Source organism: Microplitis mediator, chromosome 1 (assembly GCF_029852145.1).
Source record: "Microplitis mediator isolate UGA2020A chromosome 1, iyMicMedi2.1, whole genome shotgun sequence".
Classification (NCBI taxonomy): Eukaryota; Metazoa; Arthropoda; class Insecta; order Hymenoptera; family Braconidae; genus Microplitis; species Microplitis mediator.
In genome coordinates this window covers 4,936,356-4,958,299 of record NC_079969.1, presented here as the reverse complement: position 1 = coordinate 4,958,299, position 21,944 = coordinate 4,936,356, and the positions used below count along the sequence as shown (strand labels likewise).

The following is a 21,944-nucleotide window of genomic DNA, read 5'->3' as shown; positions in this document are numbered from 1 at the left end:
ATTGATAATAATTTTTTAGTTCATCTTAGACTAGCACTCACTATTATATTAAATGTAAATCTGTAATATAAAAATTGTTTATTTTATATCATGTGGTATTTTTTTGAAACCTTCAAAATTAATCATTTTATTTTTAGTACAATTTTTAATGATTTTAAGAATCATCTTTGAGAGAAGATTTATTACACCGATTTGAATCATTAAAGTCATTATCAATTCGTATTAAAAATATTTGAATAAATAATATTTAAAATATATTGTAAAATAAAAATGCAAACATAAACGTTACTCTAATTCGGACTTGGTGAAATATAATATTAATCGTAATTTACAGATAGCAGTTTATACGACTGTGGTTAAAAGTTGGTGGCAAGAGTTAGCATCTGTTAGTTGACGCAGAGGTGTCTTGAAAATTTTTCACAGAAAATTGGTGACAGGTTGGCGCAGTAGATTGACGTCAATTTTCGGAGAATTTTGTGGTACAAGTTAGCAGCCATTATTTAGCGTAAAGTTGCCTTTAATTTATCTTAGAAAATTCGCAACAGGTTACTGCAGTAAATTAACGTCATTTTTCGGGGACATTTGCTGTACAAAATAGCAGCAGAGAAAGTTGGCAACAACTTGTAGTCAACAGTTACAAAGTCTACAGTTGTCGTCAAATTTATTGCAACTAATTGACAACAACTTATTGACCAGAACGTCTTGCTATCAGGGAATACTAAAAAGGTATATCCACCCTAATATCAAGACTCTTTGGTCAAAGAGTTGGTGTCAATTAGTTGTAATCAAGATGATGACATTTTCTGTCGTTTCAACTGTTGATTATAAGTTAATGCTAACTTTCCCAAAAAAGATGACCATCTACTGCAGCAATATACTGCCAATTTTCTGAGAAAATTAAAGGCAACTTTACGTCAACTAATGGATGCTAATTTTTGACATTAATTTTCTTAGAGAGTTGGCGTCTCGTTTTCGTCAGCTTATGCGAATACTAATTATTGTGTTTAAGCGATAAGTTGCGGCATTAAGTTGTCGTCAGCTTGGCTGTCAGCGCTAATGGCCAGCCTTGATATTCAAAAACGTGATGCTCAGAATTTTCGGTCTGATTAACGTCAAGTTTATGTTATATTCTGCTGTTTCAAGTTCTGACTGAAATAAGAACACAACATGAGCTTCAAGTTGACGTGAATCTACAGCCGCAACAGAATTGGAAGTTGACTTGAATTTGCGAAGCAAAAGTTAATTTCAATTTGACAGAAAGTTATGAGAAAGAATTCGATTTGAATAAGCTAAATTTTACTTCCAAATTGAATACAAGTTACCGTCAATGTTGCACCATTAAGTTCCCGTATCAAGGTACACATAAAACTTTATTTGCAAAATTGTTGTAATTATTCTATTGTAATATAAATTGTACAAAGTGACCGTTATAAAGGGATCAATATTATTCGAATCTATTTTTTAGCTTCTAGGTCACGCTCATATGCAAAAAGAAGAAATGGCAATGCGTCGAGCTAAAAGCTAAAACATGTAACGACATTGATTTTTTTTTCTGTACAAATATTAAATAAAATTAGTCATCGAAAGTATAATTCAACGGATGACCATTAAATAAAAAATTAATTGAGATAGATCTACTCAGACCTAAAATCGATGTGAACTCTATGTCTTGGCGACTAAATCTTTCCGATCTCAATTTTCTTTTAATTTATTGATTATCTTTTGAATTATACTCTCGATGGCTAATTTTATTCAACATTTATACAGAAAAAAAGATCAGTATCGTTACATGTTTTAGCTTTTAGCTCAACGCATGGCCATTACTACTTTTTGCATATGAGCGTGACCTAGAAGCTGAGAAATTAATTCGAATATTATTGATCCTTTAATAACGAAAACTGTATAACTTATTAAAAAAATTAACTGGCATATATTTTAAATTTTTGGGTCCTGTAAGCATTAATGGAAGGATTTTATTCCGACACACTTACGATCAATTAGATAAACCAATGCGTAGCATTTCAGATATACGGTTTGCAAAACTTGTTTTTTTTCATATAACAATATCATTCGAAGTAATTATAGAACTTGCAGTCTACAATTGTATAAAAGAAGAAATGGCGGTGTCACAAAATAAAGCAGAAATGGTCAACGGAATTGATCGAACAATGTGCGCACACTCTTTATATTTTACCACGTAATCGCATATTAGCCAATAGTTTCGCTCAGTAGTCCCTTCCACTCGAACAATACTTTCCTGAAAATGGGGAACTATGCAAATATTTTATTTGCGCAACTCACAATTTTGACAATTTATATATCCCTCCGTCAAGAAACTATCCATTCAAAAAAGACCGTCGAATTTAGCCATCATTTTACAATAATAATTATGCAAGTAATCATAACACATATTACGAGAATTTCAAAATAATAAATATAATTCTAACCACCATAGTTAGAATTACACAATAACGTATATATATTTTTTCCAGTTCCCCTAACTAAAAAAACTTTGATTGAATCTGATTTAATCGAAGAAGAATTGTGACTTTCCAAATGAATCCGATCAAATTTAATTGAATAAATTTCACACGGATTCAATTGGAAAATAAAACAAGATTTTTTTCCGATTGAAATCCGATCAATTATGCGGAACCGTTCCAAGTGCATTCCGATTGACTGATTTCATCCGACAGCGTTTCTATCAGATTCTATCGGAGTTTTTAAGCAGGTTTTCAAATCACGTTTAAATGTGTTATCAATTTAACTGAATTTTCGATTGTACTAATAAGATTCAATTATATTTTACAAAAATAAAAAAAAAAAAAATGAATATTTTAGTAAGGCACCGTATGATTAAATTGTGTGTTTTGATCATCTTTCCAAGTAATTAATGGATTTAAGTAATAAATCTAAGTTTATAAGTAATGTCTACCGTTTAATGAGGATTTTTAATATTTATCAATTTCCCTGATTAAAAAAAATGATTAAAAATGATTTCACACGTTAAATGTCCATAAGAGACAGGATTAGAAATGATTTGGAGGATTAAAAAGTTTTTAAAATGATTAAAAAACGAATCATTTTAAATACTTTTTAATCATTTTTTTTAATCAGGGTTGTAATTTAGAAAAATAAAAAATATTGTGATTAATTAATAAAAATAACAAATATTTGAAAATTATTTTTTCAACTACTTTTCTAACCTTATGATATAAATGTTATTGTTCATTTGGTTTTTTTTAAGATAGTTAATTTAAAAAACTGTCAGAACGGTAGGTGATAGTATCTTTTATGTGACTGCCTTAGTTAATTAGTAAAAAGTAAATATTAACTGATTAAAAAATCAATTTATTTAACTAAAGTCAGGGACCAAGATGGCGGCGCGCATGAGTTGCAATTGTAATACAGTGCAGGGGTAATTATAACACGGAACGAAATAGACATTTTTCATCAAATTGCTTTTATTATTCATTCTTAATACGTACTATTATACTTTATTAACTCTTAAAGTCAATTATTTAAACTTATAGTATCACATTTATTGGGATCGTTAATAGAAATTATTAAACTTTTTATAAATTGTGAAATGATATGAAATTTGATTATTCAATACTCTTGATATGTCTCTTAAAGTATCAATACAAGTATCATATCATAACATTAGAAAACAAATTTGTTATTAAAAAAATTGTGAAGCGTACAAAAAAAAGTTTTCACGCGTTTTTTCAACAATTCTCAATATTTTGATATCAGAACAAAATTAATAACTGAAACTTTGATCTAACCAATAACTTACTATTTTGAATACGTTAAAAAAAGAATAATAAAAATATTGAGTTTTTTTAATAGATTTTTATTGAGTGTTACAATTTTCCCTTGTTACGATTGCAGCACCTCTCCCCTACTTATCCTCAGAATATTTGTAGGCACATAATAATGAAGAAACAGATGGAGGTATTGTATGAGTGATAATATGTTTGTCAACGAGTGGCCTCGATAGATTTAGAGACTTTAAAAAAATATTTATAATGCTTTCCGAGTTTAAAAATGCATTATTTGTTTCTGTAGAAATCAATAGAAATTACAGCAATTATTTAACACGAAGGCCAAAGTCAGAAGCACCCGAAGAAGAAGTACCCGATCGTAACGTATTTTAATTTGAATTCACTTTCAAATTATTGAGTTTTATTTGTTTGATAATAAGAAACTAATATGATATCTATCGCTGGTATCTTTTTCTCTTCGAACGATATGCTGTAAAGAAAAACCCAATCAATGAATATTCACTGCACAAATTGTTCCAAGTATATCACTGATTAAACAAGTAATATTTTTATAAGATCGATTCGCAGTGATTATTCACTGATTTGTAGGATTTTTGAACTGATTTATTATATGAAAGTACGAATCGATGCTGGATTTTTGAAGGAAATTACATTGGATTTTTCGGATGACGCAGTAATATTAGATATACGGTTTGAACGGTAGTTGTTTTCATAAATCAATATCATTTCCTGCAATTATAAAACTTGCAGTCTACAATTGTATTAAAGAAGAAACGTCGATACCACAGAATAATGCGGAAATGGTCAACAAAATTGATCGAACAATGTGCGCACGCTCTTTATATTTCACCACGTAACCGCTTATTAGCCAATAGTTTCGCTCATTAGTCCCTTCTACTTGAATAATACTTTCCTGAAAATAGGGAACTATGCAAATATTTTATTTGCGCAACTCACCTTTCCGACCATATATATATTCCATCCCGACGTCGAGAAACTATTGATAAAAAAGAACCATCTAATATAGTCATCACTATTTATAATAAAACTCTCTGTTAATTTTTCAATAGATGTGATCAAAAATCTGTCTTTCAAATATCGGCGACTTTCTTCATTCAAATATTATCACTAAATTCAAATAATTTTATAATTTAAAAATAAATTTTATTGTTACAAAAGTTTTATAAATTTATTCACGATGATGAAATCAATAGGAAATATTATTTTGAGTGTATGGTTCGCAAGTGCTTCTTGTTATGAATTCGAAAACTTACCAGTAACAGATACTCCAATCACACAAGTACATGTGGTAAGTAAATTTTTATATTTTTGATAATTCCATCATCACCGTTATGAACTGTTTTATTTATACAGTTTATTATGGGTAGTAATAATGATGACAATACTTTTGTTTGTTTTCTAACAGGCTCAACTTTTTAAACTTTGCTATGCAAATACATCAAATCCAATAGCCATCACTGAAAACTTGGCAGAGACATTGCACAAAAATTTGTCCGACACAACAAAGGCTCCAGTCATTATCATCAACGCTGAATTCGTATTAAAAAACATTCCGCCGTACTTTCCAACCCACCCAATGTATATTTTATCAGTGTCAAGTCATAGGAAATTGTTTGCTATTTTCAACAAGTTGAAATTTGCACCCTTCTGGAGTATTCAATCAACGTTTTTCGTGATAGTCGAATCGGTAGAATCATGTGAAAAGGATTTTATTATATTTTTGGTAGTACTAGGTCAGTTCACTCTGTTTTCATGTGTTGTGCTGTGCTCTAATACCGGTGGTGAAACCACTCTCTATACTTACAATGCTTTCACCAAACGAGCTCCCGATCCTTGGATTGCCATGAATGTTAGTGGGTTTTTTCAACGTGGTCGCCCAGTGACCTTCTACAAACAATCGTTTACGAATGGTAAATACTTTTTTTATCATTATTATTATTATTTTCCGATTAATACAACATGAATTCCTTTCATGCAGATCATAATATGTGTGAGAGTCTCACTTTCGATAAAACTGAAGTTCTCGATGGTTATCCTGTTAAAGTTGCTAAAATGAGAGATTTAAGAATGCCGTCTTACTTCCCGTTTCTGTTTTCATTTTTAAACATTACTCCACAAGTGACTGTCTTCCCAAATGATCCATATTTAGTTACTCATTCACTAAGGGAAAGCCATGAGATCAGTACATTAATATATGACGATAATTCAGCTAGATTCGGAGCCACAGTGCCGGTGACTTTTGAAATACTTTATGTCATAGTAACACAAAAGCGAAGTTTTCGACCAGTATTTTATGAAACTGAAAGTGTGTTCGACATTAATGGGGCTATAGGGATAATAATTATTCTTCTTCTAATTACCGTCCTGATTATATTGCACAATGGGTATCAAGTCAGATTGGCTATTCTGGATGTCTTGAAGCTGTTGATGAGTATGGGAATGGATGCACCTCTTGATCGGCTCGCCATGAAATTAACTTTCTTTACTGCTTTTTTGTTCGTTTTTATTTTTGGTCCAGCGCTTGAGGGACAAATATTTGCCGTATTAACTCGTCCGCCATCTCAGAACGTGGAGACTCTTCAGGACTTGTATGATCAAAAGTACCACGTCTATTATATTGAAGCGATAAATTATAGTATATTACAAAAAGGATTATGGAAAACTGTCGAGGAAAAGGAGTATTTACATCCCAAGCCATCCTCATTTACCGAAGATCAATGTTTAGAACTAGTTTCCGAAGATAATGGAGTTGCGTGTATATTTGATTATAGCCTGATCTTATATGAAGCTATGAACAAAAATTTTTACATATCTAAAAAGTTTGTGTTTAAAAATAGGTATTTCTTACAAACTTGTAAATATTGGATGTTGGGAAAACGATTTTATGAGGGATTATTATACTTTAGAGACTTAGGTATCGCAAAAAGAGATCAGACAATACCAATACGAAATGCATGGGCCAAAATAAAAATTGAGAGAAGAAGAGAAAAAATTTTCGATTATCAAATAATTGGCGCTGAAGATTTGACAAATTTATATATATTTATGGCATTTTTTCAGCTTTTGGCAGTCATCATATTTGGTATTGAACATATTTTTGCATATTATCGCCGTCAGAGACGATAGAAATCAAAATTCGATAATATCGACAAAATATGCCTATTAACAAAAACATGCGCTTGACTCAATAAATTCGATTGTGTAGATTTCCTCTATTCAACCAATTACCATGTTTCTTATTTAAATTAAGGTATTTATCATAACAGTCACCTGTTATATTTAGTGAGTATTAAAGCAACAACTTCACCATCAGATGTGATTTTTACAATTATAATCATGCAAGTAATCATAACATATATGACAAGAATTTTAAAATGAAAATATTATTTTATAACCACTATATTTATAATTACATAATAATGTGTATATATTTTTTTCAGTTTCCCTGACTGGAAACGTCGATTGAATTTGATTCAATCGAATAAGAATAGCGACTTTCTAAATGAGTCCGATTAAATCTAATTGAATAAATTTTAATTGGAACAAGATATTTTTCCCATTGAAATTCGATCAATTATTCGGAACCGTTCCAAGTGCATTCCGATTGACTGATTTCATCCTACAGCGTTTCAATCAGATTCTATCGGAGTTTTTAAGCAGGTTTTCAAATCACGTTTGAATGTGTTATCAATTTGACTGAATTTTTGATTTTACTAATAAGATTCAATTATATTTTACACAAATAAAAAAAAAAAAATGAATATTTTAGTGAGGCACCGTATGATTAAATTGTGTAAGTTTTCATTATCTTTCCATGTAATTTTTTGATTTAAGTAATTAATTTTAGTTTAAAAGTATTGTCTAACGTTTAATGAGGACTTGATATTTATGAATTTGTAATTCAAAAAAATTAAAAATAATGTGATTAATTAATAAAAATAACAAATAATTAAAAAATGTTTTTTCAATTACTTTTCTAACCTTATGTCGTAAATGTTACTGTTATAAATTTTTGTAGCATTTAATTTTTTGTGTACCCGGGAAATAATGCTTCGATATGATCATATCTGTTCATGTGTGATGGTTATGTTTATAAACATTTTTTCTATTATTGTATAAATATGAGGTTTTTTCCGCTGATCGATACCTCTGAATGTTATAATAAAGAGTCTAGGTCACAGTCACATGAAAGAAGAAATGGAAATGCGTTAAAACAAAAGTACGAACATATTACACTATTGATCGTATTATATTTCATAACTATATTTAGTCAACTTACTAATAACTTTCAAGTTATCGAAAACTTTCCAATGCAAATTCATCTGTACCAAAAAATAAAACATTGGAAGGTTCTTTTATAGTTATTAATGTTATGTTTTCACTATTTAGTGTCTTATTATATAAATATGAATATTTGTAAATAAATATTTTATTGTCTTTATAAAGAAATTGAAAGTTTCTTGTTATTGATAATAATTTTTTAGTTTATCTTAGACTAGCACTCACTATCCTTTTAAATATAAATCTATAATTTAAAAATTGTTTATTTTATATCATGTTGTTTTTCTTTGGTAACCTTTAAAATTAATCATTTTATTTTTAGTATAATTCTTAATGATTTTGAAAATCATCCATTAGAAAAGATTTATCCCTGATTAAAAATATTGATTGAAAAGGATTGAGAAGCGGTCACTCCATGCAAACTGTATATCTATATATACAAACAGAAAAATTGAAATCAATTGAAATTATTGAAAAGAATTCGAATTTCATCACTTTTAATTCTTTTCAATCAATATTTTTAAACAGGGATTACACATATTTGAATTATTTAAGTCATTGTCAATTCGTATTAAAAATATTTGAATAAATAATATTGAAAATTTACTGTAAAATAAATACGTAAACATAAACGTTACTATACTTCGGACTTAGTGAAATATAATAGTAATCGTAATTTACAGATAGCAGTTCATACGACTATTGTAAAAAGTTGGTGGCAACAGTTAGCATCTGTTAGTTGACGTAGAGTTGTCTTGAAAACTTTTCACCGAAAATTGGTGACAGGTTGGCACAGTCGATTGACGTCAATTTTCTGATAATTTTTTGCAAAAGTTAGCAGCCATTATTTAGCGTAAAGTTGCCTTTAATTTTTCTTAGAAAATTCGCAGCAGGTTACTGCAGTAGATTAACGTCAATTTTCGGGGACATTTGTTGTACAAGTTAGCAGCTATTAGTTGACGTAAAGTTGCCTTCAATTTTACCCAGGAAATTCGCGACTGTCTACAGCAGTAGATTAATGTCAACTTCCTGGTAACAACTTGTAGTCAACAGTTACAAAGTCTACAGTTGTCGTCAAATTTATTGCAACTGATTGACACCAACTTATTGACCAGAAAGTCTTGCTATCAGCGAATACTAAAAAGGTATATCTACCCTAATATTAGGAATCTTCGGTCAGAGAGTTGGTGTCAATTTGTTGTAATCGAGATGATGACGTTTTCTGTCTTTTTAACTGTTGATTATAAGTTAATGCCAACTTTCCCAAAAAAGATGACCATCTACTGCAGCAATATACTGCCAATTTTCTGAGAAAATTAAAGGCAACTTTACGTCAACTAATGGATGCTAATTTTTGACATTAATTTTCTTAGAGAGTTGGCGTCTAGTATTCGTCAGCTTATGCGAATACTAATTATTGTGTTTAAGCGATAAGTTGCGGCAGTAAGTTGTCGCCAGCTTGGCTGTCAGCGCTAATGGCCAGCCTTTATATTCAAAAACTTGATGCTCAGAATTTTCGGTCAGATTAACGTCAAGTTTATGTTATATTCTGCTGTTTCAAGTTCTGACTGAAATAAGAACACAACATGAGCTTCAAGTTGACGTGAATCTACAGCCGCAACAGAAATGGAAGTTGACTTGAATTTGCTATGCAAAAGTTAATTTCAATTTGACAGAAAGTGTTATGAGAAAGAATTCGATTCGAATAAGCTAAATTTTACTTCCAAATTGAATACAAGTGACCGTCAATGTTGCACCATTAATTTCCCGTATCAAGGTACACATAAAACTTTACTTGCAATATTATTGTAATTATTCTATTGTAATATAAATTGTACAAAGTTACCGTTATAAAGGGATCAATATTATTCGAATCAATTTTCTAGCTTCTAGGTCACGGTCATATGCAAAAGGAAGAAATGGCAATGCGTCGAGCTAAAAGCTAAAACATGTAACGACATTGATTTTTTTTTCTGTACAAATATTAAATAAAATTAGTCATCGAAAGTATAATTCAACGAATGATCATTAAATAAAAAGTTAATTGAGATAGATCTACTCAGTCCTAAAATTGATGTGAACTCTATGTCTTGGCGACTAAATCTTTCCGATCTCAATTTTCTTTTAATTTATTGATTATCTTTTGAATTATACTCTCGATGGCTAATTTTATTCAACATTTATACAGAAAAAAAGATCAGTATCGTTACATGTTTTAGCTTTTAGCTCAACGCATGGCCATTACTACTTTTTGCATATGAGCGTGACCTAGAAGCTGAGAAATTAATTCGAATATTATTGATCCTTTAATAACGAAAACTGTATAACTTATTAAAAAAATTAACTAGCATATATTTTAAATTTTTGGGTCCTGTAAGCATTAATGGAAGGATTTTATTCCGACACACTTACGATCAATTAGATAAACCAATGCGTAGCATTTCAGATATACGGTTTGCAAAACTTGTTTTTTTTCATATAACAATATCATTCGAAGTAATTATAGAACTTGCAGTCTACAATTGTATAAAAGAAGAAATGGCGGTGTCACAAAATAAAGCAGAAATGGTCAACGGAATTGATCGAACAATGTGCGCACACTCTTTATATTTTACCACGTAATCGCATATTAGCCAATAGTTTCGCTCAGAAGTCCCTTCCACTCAAACAATACTTTCCTGAAAATGGGGAACTATGCAAATATTTTAATTGCGCAACTCACAATTTCAACAATTTATATAAACCATCCCACCGGCAAGAAACTATCCATTCAAAAAAGACCGTCGAATAAAGCCATCACTGTTTAATTACGCTCCGTTAATTTTTCGATGAATGTGATCAGAAGTCTGTCTTTCAGATATCGGCAACTTTCTTCATTCAAATATTATCACTAAATTCAAATAGTTTAATTATTTCAAAATCTATTTTTCGTTACAAAAGTTTTATAAATTTATTCATGATGATATCAATAAAATATATTGTTTTAAGTGTATGGTTCGCAAGTGTTTCTTGTTATGAATTCGAAAACTTCAATTTATCAGTAACAGATACTCCAATCACACACATAAATATGGTAACTAAATTTTTATATTTTTAATAATTCCATCATCACCAGTATGGAATTTTTTTTTCCACAGTTATTTTATGGGTCATAATAATGATGACAAAACATTTGTTTGTTTTCCAACAGGCTCAACTTTTTGAACTTTGTTATGCAAATACATCAAATCCTATAGCCATCACTGAAAACTTGGCAAAGACATTGCACAAAAATTTGACCGATACAACAAAGGCACCAGTCATTATCATCAACGATGAATTCATATCGAAAGACATTCAACTGTACAATCCAACCTATCCAATGTATATATTATCAATGACGAGTCAAATGGAATTAGATGCTCTTTTGAGCAAGCTGATAGATTCACCCTTCTGGAGTATTCAATCAGCGTTTTTCGTGTTAGTCGAATCTGTAAAATCATGTGAAGAGGATTCATTTCAAGTTTTGGGACTACTATGGGAGTTTGATCTGTTATCATGTGTCGTGGTGTGCTCCGGTACCAGCACGGAAACTACTCTCTATACTTACAATCCTTTCACGAAACGAGCTCCCGATCCTTGGATTGAAATTGAGAAAAATTGGTTTGACCACAACCGTCGACCAGTGACCTTCTACAAGCAATTTTTCACAAACGGTAAATAACTCAGCCATCATTTATATTACTATTCATTTTATAATTAAAACAATATGAATTCTTTTTTTGCAGATCATAATATATGTGCGAATCTCACTTTCGATAAAACTAAACTTCTTGATGGTTATCCTGTTACAATGGCCGAGTATTTACCGGGAGGTACAAAGTTTTACTTGGCTCAAACATTTGCTTCTTTGAATACAACTCCGCAACCAACTGTCTTCGGGAATGATGCTTTTTTAGTCGCTGAAGCAGTAATGCAAGGTAAACAAGATATTAGTGGAGACTTGTATGCTGATAGTGTATTTCAATTTGGAGACGTAGTGCCCGTGACTTTTGAACTTTCTTATGTCATAGTAACACAAAAGCGAAGTTTTCAACCAGCATTTTATGAAATTAAAAGTGTGTTCGACATTAATGGCGCTATAGGGATAATAATTATTCTTCTTTTAATTACCGTCCTGATTATATTGCACAATGGGTATCAAGTCAGATTGGCTATTCTGGATGTCTTGAAGCTGTTGATGAGTATGGGAATGGATGCACCTCTTGATCGACTCGCTATGAAATTAACTTTCTTTACCGCTTTTTTGTTCGTTTTTATGTTTGGTCCAGCACTTGAGGGACAAATATTCGCCACACTGACTCGTCCGCCATCTCAGAACGTGGAGTCTCTTAAGGACTTGTATGATCAAAAGTACCACGTATATTATCTTCAATCGGTCCATAATAGTATATTAGAAGAAGGGTCATGGAAAACTGAAGAGGAAATGAAATATTTACATCCCCGTCCAATCTCTTTTCCCGTCGGAAGATGTTTAAAACTAATGATGCGAGATCCTGAAGTTGCGTGTGTCATTCAAAATTTTCACATGCTATTTTGGACTAGGAAATTTGATTTTCACGCGTCCAAAAAATTTGTGTTTAAAAAGAATTATTTCTATCATTCTCGATTAAATTGGGCCCTGGGCAAACGATTTTATCAAAGATTATTAAAATTTCAAGAATTAGGTCTCACAGAACGTGGCGGCGAGCCACTGTACATCCGGATTGCATCGAACAAAATGAAAATTGCTAAAAGAAAAGAAAAAATGTTAAATTATGACATAATTGACGCTGAAGATTTGACAAATTTATATATATTTTTGGCATTTTTTCAGCTTTTGGCAGTCATCATATTCGGTTTTGAACATATTGTTGCATATTATCGCCGTTAAAGACGATAGAAATAAAAATTCGATAACATCGACAAAATATGCCTATTACCAAAAACAGATGGGCTTGACTCAATAAATTTGATTGTGTAGATTTCCTCTATTCAACTAATTTTCATGTTTTTTATTTAAATTAAGTTATTTATTAACAGTCGAATGTTATATTTTGTGAGTATTACAGCAAAAGCTTCACCATTAGATGTGATTTTTACTATAATAATTATGCAGTAATTATGCAGTAAGTAATCATAACATATATTACAAGATTTTCAGAATAAAAATATAATTATATAACCACTATAGTTATAATTACATAATAATGTGTATATATTTATTTTAGTTTCCCTGACTAGAAACTCTGATTGAATCTAATTCAATCGAATAAGAATTGTGACTTTCTAAATGAGTCCGATTAAATAAATAAATTGAATAAATTTTAATCGGAACAAGATATTTTTCCGATTGAAATTCGATCAATTATTCGGAACCGTTCCAAGTGCATTCCGATTGACTGATTTCATTCGACAGCGTTCCAATCAGATTCTATCGGTGTTTTTAAGCAGAGTTTGAAATCACGTTTAAATGTGTTATCAATTTAACTGAATTTCCGATTTTACTAATAAGATTCAATTATATTTTACATAAATAAAAAAAAAAACTGAATATTTTAGTGAGGCACCATATGATTAAATTGTGTAAGTTTTGATCATCTTTCCAAGTAATTTATTTATTTAAGTAATAAATCTTAGTTTATAAGTCATGTCTAACATTTAATGAGGACTTTTAATGTTTATCAATTTGTAATTCAAAAAAATTAAAAATATTTTGATTAATTAATAAAAATAAAAAATAATTAAAAATTGTTTTTGCAATTACTTTTCTAAACTTATGATATAAATGTTATTGTTCTGAATTTTTGCAGCATGTAATTTTTTGTGTACCCGGGAAAAAATGCTTAGATATGATGGTATCTGTTCATGTATGATGGTCATGTTTATAAACATTTTTTCTACCATTGTAAAAATGAGGTTTTTATTTTCTGCTGATCGATACCTTTGAATGTCATAATAAAGGGTCTAGATCACAGTCACATGAAAGAAGAAATGAAAATGCGTTAAAACAAAAGTCAAACATGTAACACTATTGATCGTATCATTTTTCATAACTATATTCATCTCTATATTTATTCAACTTACTAATAACTTCAAGTTTTCGGAGACTTTCCGATGCAAATTCATCTGTACCGAAAAATAAAACATAAGAAGGTTCTTGTTTAGTTATTAATTTTATATTTTCACAATTTGCTGTCTTATTATATAAATATCAATATTTGTAAGTAAATCTTTTATTGTCTTTACGAAGAAATTTAAAGTTTCTTGTTATTAATATAAATTTATTTACGATGATGAAATCAATAGGAAATATTATTTTGAGTGTATGGTTCGCAAGTGTTTCTTGTTATGAATTCGAAAACTTAACAGTAACAGATACTCCAATCACCCACATACATGTGGTAACTAAATTTTTATATTTTTAATAATTCCTTCCACCATCACCCTTATGAACTTTTTTATTTCTACAGTTTTTTTATGGATAGTAATAATGATGACAATACTTTTGTTTGTTTTCTAACAGGCTCAACTTTTTAAACTTTGCTATGCAAATACATCACATCCAATAGCCATCACTGAAAACTTGGCAGAGACATTGCACAAAAATTTGTCCGACACAACAAAGGCTCCAGTCATTATCATCAACGATAACTTCGTATCAAAAAACATTCCGCCGTACTTTCCAACCCACCCAATGTATATTTTATCAGTGTCAAGTCATAGGAAATTGTTTGCTATTTTCCACAAGTTGAAATTAGTACCCTTCTTAAAGATTTGTATGATCAAAAGTACCACGTATATTATATTGAAGCGATAGATGATAGTATATTACAAAAAGGATTATGGAAAACTGTCAAGGAAAAGGAGTATTTACATCCCAAGCCATCCTCATTTACCGCAGATCAATGTTTAGAACTAATTTCCGAAGATAATGGAGTTGCGTGTATATTTGATTATAGCATGATCTTATATGAAGCTATGAACAAAAATTTTTACATATCTAAAAAGTTTGTGTTAAAAAATAGGTATTTCTTACATACTTGTAAATATTGGATCTTGGGAAAACAATTTACGAGGGATTATTATACTTTAAAGACTTAGGTATCGCAGAAAAAGATCAGACAATAGAAACACGAAATGCATGGGCCAAAATAAAAATTGCGAGAAGAAGAGAAAAAATTTTCGATTATCGAATAATTGGCGCTGAAAATTTGACAAATTTATATCTATTCATGGCATTTTTTCAGCTTTTGGCAGTCATTCTATATGGTATTGAACATATTTTCGCATACTATCGCCGTCAGAGACGATAGAAATAAAAATTCGATAGTATCGAAAAAATAAGCCTATTAATATTAACAAAAACAGTTGCGCTTGGCTCAATAAATTTGATTGTGCAGATTTCTTTGATTTAAAGTTTTTATTGAAACTAAATTATTTATTAACAATCGACTTGGATATTCTGTGAGTATTAAATTAAAAGCTTGATGATTGGATGTGTTTATTATAATAATCATAATGCAAGAAACCATTACATATATTTCAAGTATTTAAAATGGATCAAGTATTTTAAGTATCTAAGATATTTTTTCATGTTCTATTAAGACAATTATTAACACACTTGCAAAAATAAATCAGATCTAATATGATCCTTTTTTTTTATTATTTAATTATAAAGGTCACAAATAATTAATTATTAGGACACGGAAAATTTCACAATGTTTTGTAAAGCAGGAAAGAAAATTGTATAGAGATACTTTTGAGTTTTATAGATTTTGACATAAATATGATGATTTAATTTATTAAAAATTTTTCTTAAAAGAATAAAATTAATGAAACATTAATTCATTTGCTGAGAAATCAAATAAATTTTATAATCAAGCAAATTGTGACAGTTGAAAGACGACAATAGAAATAAAAACATTTTACTTATTTATGAAAAATATTTTATGTAAGCGCATGCCGAATAATACGCCGCTCATTCATATATCATGTGTTTTTATTTTTTTCGTGACCTTTAAAACTTATCATTTTATTTTAAGTCTAATGCCTAATGATTTTAATAATTGCCATTAAGAAAGATTTTATTACACAGATTTAAATCATTGTAGTAATTGCTAACTCGGTATTAAAAATATTTGAATACAGAAAATTTGAAATTTATTGCAAGAAAAATATGTAAACATATATAATATAAAGGGTTCTATAATTCGGACTTGACGAATTATAATTATAATTGTAATTTACAGATAACAGTTTTTATGACTGTGGTCAAAAATTATCTGAGAAAGTTTCTGGTAGAAGTTAGCATCCATTAGTTGCAGTCAAGTTACCTTCAAATTTTCTTAGAAAATTGGCAACAGGTTACGGCAGTAAATTGCCGTCAACTCTGCAAGGAATTTGCTGCAAAAGTTATCAGCCATTAGCTGACATAAAGTTGCCGTTAATTTTTCCTAGCAAATTGGCATCAGGCTGCCCAAGTCGATTGTCTTAAATTTTTTGGGGATGTTGGAAACGACTTGTAGTCAACAGTTACAAAGTATGAAGTTGCCGTCAACTTGATCGCAACTAATTGACACCAACTTTCTGACCAGAGTCTTGCTATCAGAAAATACTTAAGATGTGTATCCTCCCTAATATCAATAATTTCGATAACTTTCTCAGAAAGTTACATATACAAATTTATTGGAAATATTGTGTATATTATTCTATTATAATATTACTTATACAAATTGTCCGTTATAACAAGATCGATAATATTCGAATTAATTTTCCAGCTTCTAGGTCACGCTCATATGCAAAAAGAAGAAATGGTGATGCGTCAAGCTAAAAGCTAAAACATGTAACGATATTGATTTTCTTTTCTGCATAAATATTAAATGAAAGTAGTCATCGATAATATACCTCAACAGTAAATCATTAAATTAAGAGGTAATTGAGATATGACAACTTAATTCTGACCTAAAGTTGATCAACTCTATGACTTGGTAACTAAATCTGACCTATCTCCATTTACTTTCAATTGGATGATTATCTTTTTAATTATATTTTCGGTGACTAATTTTACTTAAAATTTATACACGAAAAAAGATCAGTATCGTTACATCCCGAGTCAAAATTAAAAAACTAGATTCAGCCTCCAAATTCTACTCGAGGGTAAGGAGGCTGAAATTAGTTTTTTAGATAAGCCCAAGCTGTACAACGAAACCTTAATTTCAGCCTAAACTTGGTATTTTTGTCCGCTTTTACCAAGTTTAGGCTGAAATTAGTATTACAGAACCCTAAAATGACCCTCCAAAGCCTACAATTTGAATCAGGTGCGGGGAAAGAAGGGAAAGGAGAAGGAATGGAAATCAAAATGGCTGCCGGGAGCGGGAAAAATTTAAAATTTTAAAATTATTTTTTTATTTATTAATTATAATTTTCAGAAATTTGAACAAAATATAACTAAAATTATCAAATTACTTTAGAAAGAGAAGACGCGAAAATTGAGCCATTTCTGTATTTTTTTTTTTTTTTTTTTTTTTTTGATGATGCATCAGATTTTCGATCATATTAATTTCTACCCGAGTAGAAATTTTTAATTTAGGGAAAAAACGCTATAAATATCAACCGAACGCACACGATTCAGTGGGATTCGAACCCGGGACCTAACGAACGAAAGACCGACGCTTTAACGACTAGGCTGCGCTACCAACAGTGACTGCTAAGTTTACTTGTGCTATATGAGATTGTAAGAATAACTCACTTTTGAAACAGCAAAATATAATTGAAAATCTATTATTAGTAATAACAAAAAAATTTCTTATTTTTTTTTCGTGTGCTATATAATCCTGCGTGTAAGTAATTGTGATATGTGTAATTTTGGTTATATAGTTATGTATAAAACTATTTAAAAAATATATAGGCTCTATATATGGCCATGTACCCCCATGAAAAAATTTATAGAAAAAATATATTTTTCATATTCAAAAATGTATTAAAAATATATCTTAGAATATATAAAAAATACATGTATAAAAATATATTTGTAAATATAACAAAAATATAGGTATGGTGAGATAAAAAAATATATTCGTAATATATTTTAAATTTATAAAAAATATAATTATCAAAATATCAAAAAATTATATAAAAATATGTTTTTCTGTTAATCAACAACATAGAAAAAGAAATATAAAAAGTTTATGTAAAAAACATATTTTTTATATGTTTTTCCTTACATTGTTGATCAACAATTGTAGATTGACGAAATTCTATGTTCCATGAAATCGTAAAATTAACCTACTTATACTCTTAGTAGGCTGAAGTACCGAAAAATAGGGTTTTAAAGCGATCTTAGGTTTTGGAGGTTGAAAATATTATGCTAAAACACGAATTTCGGCCTCCATACCCTATTTTGAGTATAGTGAGGGTCAAAATAGTATTTCACATTCAGCGGTAGGTACAACATCAAAAGAAATGAGGTTTTTGAGGCTCGAATTAGTGTTTTAATTTTGACTCGGGATCATTTATCTTTTATTTTAAAGCAATGTCATTACTTCTTTTTGAAAATGAGCGTAACCTAGAAGCTGAAAAATTGATTCGAATATTATTGATGGCCCGAAATGGATCGAATATTGATCTCTTGATAACGAAAACTTTGTATAAGTTAAGAGAAGTAATATTTCATATGCTTTAGACTTTTAGGTCCTATAAGCAATAATGAAAAGTTCTTTTTCCGATAACATACAATAAATTAGTCAAATTAATGCATTTTCATTTGGGACAGTAAATTTTAAGTCCGTTCAAAAGTACTAGGACGGTTGCATTGGTTGAAATTGACTATACTGTTATTGTTTTTCTTCGAATTTAAAAATAAAAGTATATTTTCCTCGATCATGGCAAAAATACACTTCAGGTATACGGTTTGCAAGATAGTTTTTTTTTTATAAATCAATATCAATTTACGTAACCGCATATTAGCCAATAGTTTCGCTCATTAGTCCCTTCTACTTGAATAATACTTTCCTGAAAATGGGGAGCTATACGTTCCTTATAACTATAAATATTTTATTTGCGCAACTCACAATATCGACCATATATATATTTCATCCCATCGTCGAGAAACTATTTATAAAAAAAAAACCGTCAAATATAGTCATCACTATTTATAATAAAACTCTCTGTTAATTTTCCGATGAATGTGATCAGAAATCTGACTTTCAAATATCGGCAATTTTTTTGATTCAAACATTATCATTAAATTCTAATAATTTTGTTATTTAAAAATCTATTATTGTTACAAAAGTTTTATAAGTTAATTCATGATGATGATATCAATAGAAAATATTATTTTAAGTGTATGGTTTGCAAGTGTTTCTTGTTATAAATTCGAAAACTCTAATTTACCAGTAACAGATACTCCAATCACACACATACATGTGGTAACTAAATTTTTATATTTTTTATAATTCCATCATCACCGTTATGAACTATTTTATTTCCACAGTTTTTTTATGGGTAGTAATAATGATGACAATACTTTTGTTTGTTTTCTAACAGGCTCAACTTTTTAAACTTTGCTATGCAAATACATCAAATCCTATAGTCATCACTGAAAATTTGGCAACTAGTTTGCACAAAAATTTGGTCGATTCAACAAAGGCACCTGTCATTATCATCAACGATGGATTCATATCAAAAGACATTCAACTGTACAATCCAACCTATCCAATGTATATTTTATCAGTGTCGAGTCATAAGGAATTGAATGCTCTAGTTCGCAAGTTGATATTTTCACCCTTTTGGAGTATTCAATCAGCGTTTTTCGTAATCGTCGAATCTGTAGAATCATGTGAAAAGGATTCTATTGGAGTTTTGGGACTACTATGGGAGTTTGATCTGTTATCATGTGTCGTGGTGTGCTCTAGTACCGGCACTGAAACTACTCTCTATACTTACAATCCTTTCACGAAACGAGCTCCCGATCCTTGGATTGAAATTGAGAAAAATTGGTTTGACCACCATCAACGACCAGTGACCTTCTACAAGCAATCTTTCACTAACGGTAAATACCTCAGCCATCATTTATATTATTATTCATTTTATAATTAATACAACATGAATTCTTTTTTATTCAGATCTTAATATATGTGCGAATCTCACTTTTGATAAAACGATACTTCTTGATGGTTATCCTGTTAAAACGGCCGAGGTGATACCGAAAGATACACATTTTTACTTTAATCGAATATTTGCTTCTTTGAACATGACTCTGCAAATGACTGCCTTCGAAGGGGATTCTACTTTACTCGCTTTATCAATAATAAATGGTGAACAAGACATTATTACAGATGTGTATGCTGATTATGTAACTCAACTTGGAGACTTAGTGCCCGTGACTATTGAACTTTCTTATGTCATAGTAACACAAAAGCGAAGTTTTCAACCAGCATTTTATGAAATTGAAAGTGTGTTCGATATTAATGGCGCTATAGGGATAATAATTATTCTTCTTTTAATTACCGTCCTGATTATATTGCACAATGGGTATCAAGTCAGATTGGCTATTCTGGATGTCTTGAAGCTGCTGATGAGTATGGGGATAGATACACCTCTTGATCGACTCGCTATGAAATTAACCTTCTTTACTGCTTTTTTGTTCGTTTTTATATTTGGTCCAGCGCTTGAGGGACAATTATTCGCCTCACTTACTCGTCCGCCCTCTCAGAACGTGCACGGAAAAAAATTAATCGTGAATGCAACATGATGCAGTCATGTTGCATTCACATGATGAAATCATGTTGCATTCACATGATTTGTCATGTTGCATTCACATGATAGTCATGTTGCGGTAACATGAGAAAATCATGTGGCATTCACATGATTTGTCATGTTGCATTCACATGATAATCATGTTGCGGTAACATGAGAAAATCATGTGGCATTCACATGATTTGTCATGTTGCATTCACATGATAATCATGTTGCGGTAACATGAGAAAAATCATGTTGCATTCACATGATTTCTCATGTTGCATTCACATGATAATCATGTTGCGGTAACATGAGAAGATCATGTTGCATTCACATGATTATCTCATGTTACCGCAACATGATTATCATGTGAATGCAACATGAGAAATCATGTGAATGCAACATGATTTTTCTCATGTTACCGCAACATGATTATCATGTGAATGCTACATGACAAATCATGTGAATGCCACATGATTTTCTCATGTTACCGCAACATGACTATCATGTGAATGCAACATGACAAATCATGTGAATGCAACATGATTTTTCTCATGTTACCGCAACATGATTATCATGTGAATGCAACATGACAAATCATGTGAATGCCACATGATTTTCTCATGTTACCGCAACATGACTATCATGTGAATGCAACATGACAAATCATGTGAATGCAACATGATTTCATCATGTGAATGCAACATGACTGCATCATGTTGCATTCACGATTAATTTTTTTCCGTGTGGAGTCTCTTAAAGACTTGTATGATCAAAAGTACCACGTACATTATGTTAACGCGATCCATGATAGTGTATTAGAAAAAGAATTATGGAAAACTGAAGAGGATATGAGATATTTACATCCCCGTCTAGTCCCTTTTCCCGTAAAAACATGTTTGGATCTAATGATGCGATATCCTGAAGTTGCGTGTATTATACCAGATTTTGCCATGTTATTTTGGACTAAGGAATATCATTTTCACGCGTCCAAAAGATTTGTGATTAAAAAGAATTTTTTCTATCATCATCGATTAAATTGGGCCCTGGGCAAACGATTTTATCAGAGATTATTAAAATTCAAAGAATTAGGTC

The 21,944-nt window shown here is 30.2% G+C and overlaps 3 protein-coding genes across 3 annotated transcripts; all 3 read left to right on the top strand.

The window, feature by feature from the left end:
- The first annotated feature begins 4,827 nt into the window (after positions 1–4,827).
- LOC130668068 (uncharacterized) lies at positions 4,828–7,680 on the top strand. Its single transcript, XM_057470102.1, has 3 exons — positions 4,828–5,097; positions 5,215–5,719; positions 5,788–7,680. Exons 1-3 carry the CDS (start codon positions 4,987–4,989, stop codon positions 6,933–6,935), a joined length of 1,764 nt encoding a protein of 587 aa, XP_057326085.1. The 5' UTR covers positions 4,828–4,986; the 3' UTR covers positions 6,936–7,680.
- Positions 7,681–10,877: 3,197 nt separating this feature from the next.
- On the top strand, positions 10,878–13,768 carry LOC130670340 (uncharacterized). The gene is made up of 3 exons (XM_057473714.1): positions 10,878–11,163; positions 11,281–11,785; positions 11,858–13,768. The coding sequence occupies exons 1-3, from the start codon at positions 11,047–11,049 to the stop codon at positions 13,000–13,002; spliced, it is 1,767 nt and encodes a 588-aa protein (XP_057329697.1). The 5' UTR covers positions 10,878–11,046; the 3' UTR covers positions 13,003–13,768.
- Positions 13,769–19,274: 5,506 nt separating this feature from the next.
- On the top strand, positions 19,275–20,941 carry LOC130670947 (uncharacterized). Its single transcript, XM_057474593.1, has 3 exons — positions 19,275–19,537; positions 19,656–20,160; positions 20,234–20,941. The coding sequence occupies exons 1-3, from the start codon at positions 19,418–19,420 to the stop codon at positions 20,860–20,862; spliced, it is 1,254 nt and encodes a 417-aa protein (XP_057330576.1). The 5' UTR covers positions 19,275–19,417; the 3' UTR covers positions 20,863–20,941.
- Positions 20,942–21,944: the final 1,003 nt, after the last annotated feature.